The sequence below is a fragment of the Panthera uncia genome (assembly GCF_023721935.1).
Source record: "Panthera uncia isolate 11264 chromosome C1 unlocalized genomic scaffold, Puncia_PCG_1.0 HiC_scaffold_4, whole genome shotgun sequence".
NCBI classification, from domain to species: domain Eukaryota; kingdom Metazoa; phylum Chordata; class Mammalia; order Carnivora; family Felidae; genus Panthera; species Panthera uncia.
In genome coordinates, this window is record NW_026057585.1 from 68,116,489 (window position 1) to 68,125,525 (window position 9,037).

Below are 9,037 nucleotides of genomic sequence, written 5' to 3' on the forward strand. Positions count from 1 at the left end.
ATTGCTCAGAAACTCTCTTGGCTTTCTCCAGGCCAGGCCTCTCTTGCTTTGTTTTAACCCCAGTATAGTTAACATACAGTGTTATATTAGTTTCAGGTGTAAATGTAGTGATTCAACACTTCCATACATCACTCAGTACTTATCACAAGTGCGCTCCTTAATCCCCATCACATATTTCACCCTCCCCCCCCGTCGCCTGACTCTGGTAACCGTCAGTTTGTCTCTAGGTCTCTTAATAAAGGCCTGATATTAATCTTTACTTCAGGATTCCTTTAGAATCCTGCCTGTGAGTTGTGCATATCCCTCCTAGGAGGATAGTTTCCCGAGATTCATCCCTTTTCTTACCTGTTCTGCTCAGAAATGCCTTCGCGTAGTCTGGGTCATAGATATAGAAGAATACCTGAAAGGGCCCAACCCAGCAAGGAAAGGCACAAGGGTATTTTCCAACAAGCTCCTCAAGTTTCTCCATTTCACCATCCTGAAGTAGCTGCAGTGAAAAATGAGTGAAGGAAGTTAAAGAAGCCAGCCAATCTGGACTCATCCCCTCCTACAGATGTGAGCCGAATCTAGGGCCCGGATAACATAGCACAGACATGCTCTCCTCAGCATTTCTAAGCTTGGAGTATAATTTTCTAACCAATATCAGTGTATTTAACTTCCCCATCTAAATGCATGTTGAATCCCCAGAATAAATCTCTGTCAATTGACATCTACCATGAGCCATTTTCCCAACTGAGAGGGTGAAGCGAGCTGAGTCTGCCTCACCTGCTAAAGTCACACACTTTTTAGGAGTGGACTCTGGAAGCTGAAAAAGAGTTTTTTTCCTATGTGGGAAGCTAACTGGTAGTAGATTGGACATGACCCACAATCTAGCTCACCATTCCCTCTTCCTTTTCCCCTCTCTGATTATTACTAATTGAGGAATGATCCTTTTTGGTAATTCATAGTTAAAGCTTCTCCCCAAAAACCTGCCCACTCCATCTACAAAGAAAACCCTGTTCTTTTCCCTTACTACCATCAGAGATGAACTTTTGCCTTGATAAGCAGGTTACTAATGGCTCATTTATTATTATTATTTTGTATTTATTTAAATCCAAGTTAGTTAACATATAGTGTAGTATTGGTTTCAGGAGTAGAATTCAGTGGTTCATCACTTACATGTAACACCCAGAACGCATCCCAACAAGTGTCCTTCTTAATGCCCATCACCCATTTAGCCTACACTCCCCACCTGCCTCCCCTCCAGTAACCCTCAGTTTGTTCTCTATATTTAAGAATCTCTTATGGTTTGCCTCTCTCCTTGTTTTTATCTTATTTTTTCTTCCCTTCCCCTATGTTCATCTGTTGTATTTCTTAAATTCCACATATGAGTAAAGTCATATGATATTTGTCTTTCTCTGACTGGCTTAGCATAATACACTCTAGTTCCATCCATGTTGTTGCATATGGCAAGATTTCATTCTTTTTGGTGGCCGAGTAATATTCCATTGTGTATATACACCACATCTCCTTTATCCATTCATCAATCAATGGATATTTGGGCTTTTTCCATAATTTAGCTATTGTTGATAGTGCTGCTATAAACATTGGGGTACATTTTCCCTTTAAATCAGCATCTTTGTATCCTTTGGATAGATTCCTAGTATAGCAATTACTGGGTCATAGGGTAGTTCTATTTTAAATTTTTTGAGGAATCTCCATACTGCTTTCCAGAGTGGCTGCACCTATTTGTACCTGCACTAACAGCACAAAAGGGTTCTTTCTCCACATCCTCACCAACATCTGTTTTTTCCCTGTGCTGTTAATTTTAGCCATTGTGACAGGTATGAGGTGATATCTTATTGTGGTTTTTATTTGTATTTCCCTAATGATGAGTGGTGTTGAACATCCTTTCATGTGTCTGTTAGTCATCTGGATGTCTACTTTGGAAAATTGTCTATTCATGTCTTCTGCCACTAATGGCTCATTTAAATAGTTCCTCTAAATCGCTGACAAGAAGATTCATGAACTTCTTGTATAAAGTGGGAGTGTGGCGGGCACCTGTATATGTGTGTCTGGGGGTGCCCAGTGATACATGATTGTAGGGGTCCTGACTTGTAAGGAAACCAAGGTTGGCAAGTTCTCCCTTATGTGACCAGTCATACAGAATTTGCTACCCTCAGAAAAGTTGGCAAACTTTGGCTCCCAATATCCTCTGTTACAAGCTAGCACCTTTTATCCCATGAAGTGTTCCCTGGAAAGTGTAGGGCCCCTAACAGATTGAGATTCTTGAACTCTACCTCCTGAAATGGTGCAGACTCATTTTTCCTAACACTTCCACAATCAAGTCAGTGACAAGTACCCACTGACAATGCCAATGATGTTCCCTAACAAAAAAAATGTTCCTTCCTTCATTCATTTGCAAACAATAAACAAATGAGAATGTATTAAGTGCCTACTATATATTCCAGGCAATAGAGATGCAGAGAAATATAAGACAGACAAAGTCTTTGTCCTCACAGAAATTATAGCCTAGTATGAGGATTATTTTTTTAAGTTAAAAATTGTCATGGACACCTTCAGCCAAAAGCATTTGGTCATACTTTTAGTAACTCCTTTCTGGACAAAAAGGATAGAAAGCCATTGTGACTCCTGTAATATTGAATTTACATTTCTTCATCCATAGCAGTACCTTAATACATTTGAAAATACGTCTTACACATATTTAGGAAACACTGTTCAGAAATAATCAGAAAATGCTTAGTTCTCAAAGAAATAGTAATAGCTAACATTTACAAAGCACTACTATGAGCTAGATGTTGCCAAGTTACTTTCCATGTTTTATATGTATTTTTAAACTTTTTTTAAACGTTTATTCATTTTTGAGAGACAGAGACAAAACGTGAGTGGGGGAGGGGCAGATGGAGAAGGAGACACAGAATCTGAAGCAGACTCCAGGTTCTGAGCTGTCAGCACAGAGCCCAACATGGGGCTCGAACCATGAGCCATGAGGTCATGACCTGAGCTGAAGACGGATGCTTAAGCAATTGAGCCACCCAAGCTCCCCTCCATGATGTATATTGTTTAATCTCTATACCAAGAACCCTATGAAGCAGATATGATTAGAACCTACATTTTACAGATGAGGAAACTGAGCCTTAGGAAGGTTAAGTATAATAGTTCTAGCTCTTCCTTGTGACTATCTGAGTGATGAATTGTCAAAAGAAACATAAAGGGCAAAAAAAAAAGGTAAATAGGTAGAGTTGGTAATATTAGCCAGCTTGATATATCAGCCATTTCTCATCTGAAAAACTCTGATAGAGGCCTCTCTAAAACACACAAAAAAATAATTTAGTGGCAGTCAAGAGAGATATAGACTTTAAAACATGATGGCAATAAACAATCTGACTGAAAATAAAACCATCCTTTGACAACAGTATCAGAAAGAATAAAACATTCAGAAACAAATTTAATAGGATAAATGTAAAGGTTACTGAAAACTACAAAACATTGTTGAAAGAAATTTAAAAAGACTTATATAAATGTAAAGACATTTCATGTTCATGGAGCAGAAAACTTCATATTGTTAAAATGGCAGTATTTCCCAAACTGATCTACAGATTCAGTGCAATCCCCATCAGAATCACAGCTGGCTTCTTTGTAGGCATTGACAAGCTGATTCTAAAACTTATATGGAAACCAGAGGTATCCAAAATAGCCCAAGTAATCTTGAAAAAGAACAAAGTAGGAGGACTCATGCTTCCTAATTTCAAAACTTACTACAAAGCAAAAATAATTAAGACAGTGTGGTATCAGCATAAGTATAGACAATAAGAATAATTCTATTCTATAAGAATAGAATTGAGAATCCATAAATAAACTTCTTGTTTACAGTCAACTGATAGCAATGTCTTTTGTTCCAGTGAGGTGACTCTTGGTGGGCTCTCGGATGGGGGCTGGTCACCAGAAAGACCAAGCTATAATTAGAAGTTTGGAATCTTCAGTCTCACTTCTCATTCTCCAGAGAAGGAGATGAACTGGAAATGGAGTTAATGTTCAATTGTATCTACATGATGAAGCCTCCATAATAATCCCAAAAGTACAGGGTTTGGAGACCTGGTTTGGTGAACACGTGGAGGTGCTGGTAGAGTGATGTATCTGGAGAGGGCTCTGTGGAAGCTCTGTGCCCCTTCCCACATACTTGTCCTTTGCATCACTTCCAACTGCATGTTCATCTGTATCCTTTATCATATCCTTTTATAACAAACTGGTAAACAGTAAATCAACTGTTTCCTGAGTTCTGTGAGCTGTTCTAGCATATTAATCAAACCTGAGGAGAAGGTCATGGGAGCCTCCAACTTATAGCTGATTGGTCAGAAGCACAGTAACAACCTGGACTTGCAATTGGCATCTGAAATGGGGTTGGGGTAATCTTGTGGGGCTGAACCCTTAATCTGTGGGGTCTCCACAGGGAGAGGACTGGGTTTTTCCTACTCAGGTGTCAAAACAATTTAATGGGGGCAAAGTATCGTCTTTTCAACAAATGGTGCTGGGATAACTGGATATTCACAAAAAAATAGGATAAAGTTGGACCCCTACCTTATGCAATATACAAAAATTAACTTAATGGATCAATGTTCTAAATGAAAGAGCTAAAACTATAAAACTCTTAGAAGAAAAGATAAGGAATTAACCTTAGATTTGGCAAAGCTAGTTGTATTTCTACATTAAAATGTAGAAAATCTACATTTTCTACACAAAAACCAGTTGCATTTCTGTACACTAACAATAAACAATCTGAAAAGAAAATGACAAAAACAAGCCCATTTACAATAACATCAAAAAGAATAAAATATTTAGGAGGTGAAATCAAGTATTGGAAAACCAAGTATTTCCAACCAACAAGGTGAAAGATTTGTACAGTGAAAACTAAACAACATTGCTGAAGAAACAATATTTACGTATTTAAAAAAACATAAATAAATGGAAACACATCCCATGTTCACGAATTGGAAGACATTATTATTAAGATTCCAATACTACCCAAAGAATTTTACAAATTCAACATAATGCCTAACAAAATCCTGATGATGTTTTCTGTAGAAATAGAAAAGTCTATCCTAAAATTTATATGAAATCTCAGGGGACCTTGAATAGCAAAAAAAAAAAAAATCTTTAATAAGAAGAGCAAAGCTGAAGGACTCATTTTCCTGATTTCAAAACTTACTACAAAGCTACAGTAATCAAAACAGCATGGTTCTGGCACAGAGACAGACATATAGGCAAATGGAATAAAATAGAAAGCCTAGAAATAAACCCTTAAATATATGGTCAAATGATTTTTGACAAAGGGGATAGAATCATTCAATGGGAAAAGGACATGTAAACAGGGTCTGTATCTTCAGTAAGTTTCTGAACCTTTGGCTGTGATTACCAAGTGCTTGGGATTGGGTGGCTGGAAATGCATACTGAGCTTTTCTGTGTATGTGAAAAACTTTGTCCAAATAAACTAGCTTTGTACCCTGAAAAAAAAAGGGAAAAGGGCAGTTTTTTCAACAAATGTTGTTGGGAAAACCGAATATCCACATGCAACAGAATAAAGTTGGGTCCTTCCTTATCTAACACCATACACAAAAATTAACCAAAAATGGCTCAAAGACCTAAAAGTAACAACTAAAACTATAAAACTCTTAGCAGAAAACACAGGGTAAATTCTTCACAACATTGGATCTGGAAATGATTTCTTGATTATGACACCAAAGGCACAGGAAAAAAGAAAAAAAAATATAAATTGGACTTTACAAAAATTAAAAAAAATGTGTATGAAAACACAGTGTAACAGGAAAAGTAAAAAAACCCCACAGAATTGGAGAAATATTTACAAATAATATATCCGATAAGGGATTAATATCCAGAATACATAGAGAAATATTAAAACTCAACATCAAAAAACAAACAACCTGATCCAAATATGGGTAAAGGACTTAACTGGGCATTCCTCCAAAGAAGATATACAAATGGCATTGAGCACATGAAAAGATGCTCAACATCACTAATCATTAGGGAAATTCAAATCAAAAGTATAAGATACTACCTCACACTTATTAGGATGACTACTATCAGAAAAAAGCAAAAGCCAGAAAACAACAAGTGTTGGTAAGAATGTGGAGAAATTGGAACCCCTGTGCACTTCTGTTGGAAGTGTAAAATGGTGCAGCCATTGCAGAAAACAGTATGGTTGCTCCTCAAAAAATTAAAAATAGAATTACCATATGATATAGTAATTCCACTTCTGGGTATATATCCAGTCGAAAGCTGGGTGTCAAACAGATTTTTACACTCATGTTCACAATAGCTAAAATGTAGAATACAACCCAAGTGTCCACTGACAGGATGAACAGATAAACAAAATGTGGTATAGATGCGCAGTGAAATATTATTCAGTTTTAAAAAGGAAGGGAATTCTGACACATGCTACAATATGGAAGAACCCTAAGGACATTATGCTAAGTGAAATAATCTAGTCACAAAAAGATACTACATGATTCCACTTATAGGAGATATGTAGAGTAGCTAAAACTGTAGAAACAGAAAATAGAATGGTGGTTGCCAGGGGCTGAGGAGAGACAAAAATGGGGAACTGTTGTTGAACGGGTATACAGTTTCAGTTTTACAAGATGCAAAGTGTTATGGAGGTGGATAGTGCTGGTGGTTGCACAGCATTATGAATGTATTTAATGTCACTGAACTGTACACTTTTAAAAATGGTGAAGATGGCAAATTTTATGTTTGGGGCATTTTACCACAGTAAAGATTTTGGGGAAAAAGTCAGAAAGGTATCAGAATTTTCAACAGTTATCCCGAAAGCTAGAAGACAACGGCATGATGTCTTCAAAATTCCAAGAGAAAATTATTTCCAAAGTATAATTCTATACCCAGCCAAATTATCAGTCATGAATTTTAATGAATGAAAATTCATTAATGAATTTTAATAGACACTTTCAGCTATTCAAGAGCTCAAAAAATTCACCTGACATTCCTTTCACTCAATCTCAAGAAGCTACCCATAAAAATGATTAAATAAATCAAGAAAAATAGAAGACATAGTATCCAGGAAATGGAAGATATGACACAGGATGGCACAATATCTATGTATCAGACCTAGAGAAGAACCAACCAGTCCAGCTTAGAAGAGGAGGAGAGGTCTTTGGGAGAAATGCCTCCAGAAAAGCATAAAAACTGACAGGTTGTTTGATATGTTTTAATACTTGGAAAGATTCTTGAGATGTGTTTGACAGATCTATTAAAACATTTGGGGGGAAAAAACAGTGACAGATTTTGAAAAACTAAGCATATGAGAAACACTGTGGAAGAAAAAAATGTTCCATAAGAAAAGAAACAAAATCAACCATTAGATCAGCGGTAAGTAAACATTTACATAATAAAAAGAATATAAATACTAATTTTTCTATTTAACCAAAAAAATACAATATAACTATATTGGGACAGCAAAAGATGAGGTATAAGTGATTACTCATCATAAGGTAGCTAGTAAATGGATATCTAAAATGATTGAATTAAGAAATGCAACATAGTAATATTAATTTAGCAGTAAGGATGAAAATAAACAGGTAAAACAGTTGAGAGTGGTTGCTTTCGGGAAGGACCAGGAGTGGGGGAGCCAAAGAACTCCGCAGTAGCTCTGCTGGAGACACCCTTCCCAACCCACCCACCCTTTAGAATTCTGCCCAGGCTTTCAGAGACTTTCCTTCCTCCCCTAGGTACAGACACCTATTTCCAAGATGCCTTGTTCCTGGGCCTCTATCAAAGCACTCACTACTGTATTTGCATTATCTCTTTGTGGTCTAAATATGCATCTGGTTTGGCCCTCTGAGGGCAGGTACGGGGGTCTGCTCTTTGTAATGCTAGCACCCATCACACAATTCCACTCAAAGCTGGCTGAATGAATAAAACAAGGTAATCAGGAGTGAGAGAGGATTTGGAGAACAAGAAAGACCAAAAGGTAAATTCGCCAACTGTTTTTGAGCGATTGGCTGGGGCTGCTCTCTACTTCAAAAGAATCTTGGGAAAAGAAAGTTCATTTTCTCTGGTTGTAACGGACTGAGGGTGGCAATTAATTGTGCTCAATTGTGCATATTTTCTGCAATTAATTTGCATTATTTAGAATAACATAACTATTTTTTAGCGATCCATGTAGGATTTTTAAAATGCAGTACATAAATGCAAGAGATTGGTGAAGCAATTAGAGCCCGCCCTGAACTACAGCACGTTCTTTTTCTGTACTCAGTCTCTACATGGCCCTCCCAGCCCTCCCGGAGCTTCCACCCTAGAGGCTCCAGGCTCTTTTCCTTTCCCTGCAGTGCTGTGAGCCACAGGGTGGGCCAGCTGTGCAGGACGCAGCGATGGGAGGAAGGGGCGCAAGCAGCCTCCTCTCCGCTCGCCGGGTTCCCTTGGCAGTATCCTTCTCCGCCCCTCCCTTCCATTACCTTCTGGTGCCCGTAGAACCAGTGGGTGGGGGGCGCGGGGAAAGGGCACAGGTCTCGCAGCAGCCGCTGCCTCCGCAGGTAGAGCTTGATGGCCTGCAGCAGCCCCAGGGCCAGGCAGAACACGAAGGCCAGGTACAAGGGCCGCGCCCAGCGCATCTCCAGCCAGGAGGGCTCCATCGCTGTGCGGGTCGCAGACAAGTCTGTGGGGCTCCGGAGGCGGGTGGGCTTTCTCCGCCCCGCGCCTGGTGAGGGTCGCCCAGCCTACCGCGTCTCCGTACACTCTGGCGAGCTCCCGGCTTCCCCGGGGAGGAGGAAGAGCCTGGGAGCGACAGCTAAGACTTGGCCAGAGGAGGCAGGCGCGAGTTCTCGGATTTCTAACCTTTCACCAATTGATGCGAACCTTCTTCATTCAGGGAGACTTCTTACCGCCCTTCTGGAGTGTCACACTTCATCTGTGACAGTTTGCAATCATGGGATATCTGAATTTAGGTTTTGAAATAATACCAAGGCTGAGGCCACTGTTTTTCTTCTTTGCCACAAATAAATGGTAA

The 9,037-nt window shown here is 39.0% G+C and overlaps 1 protein-coding gene across 1 annotated transcript in view; it reads right to left on the bottom strand.

The window, feature by feature from the left end:
* LOC125912636 (cytochrome P450 4X1) overlaps positions 1-8,788 on the bottom strand; it is a 31,604-nt gene extending 22,816 nt beyond the window's left edge. Inside the window, exons 1-2 of the mRNA XM_049617227.1 lie at positions 8,487-8,788; positions 346-487 (exon numbers count right to left, since the gene is read on the bottom strand). Coding sequence (XP_049473184.1) covers positions 346-487; positions 8,487-8,663 — 319 coding nt within the window. The 5' untranslated portion in view covers positions 8,664-8,788. The remainder of the gene's footprint in view (positions 1-345; positions 488-8,486) is intronic.
* Between the last annotated feature and the right edge of the window lie 249 nt (positions 8,789-9,037).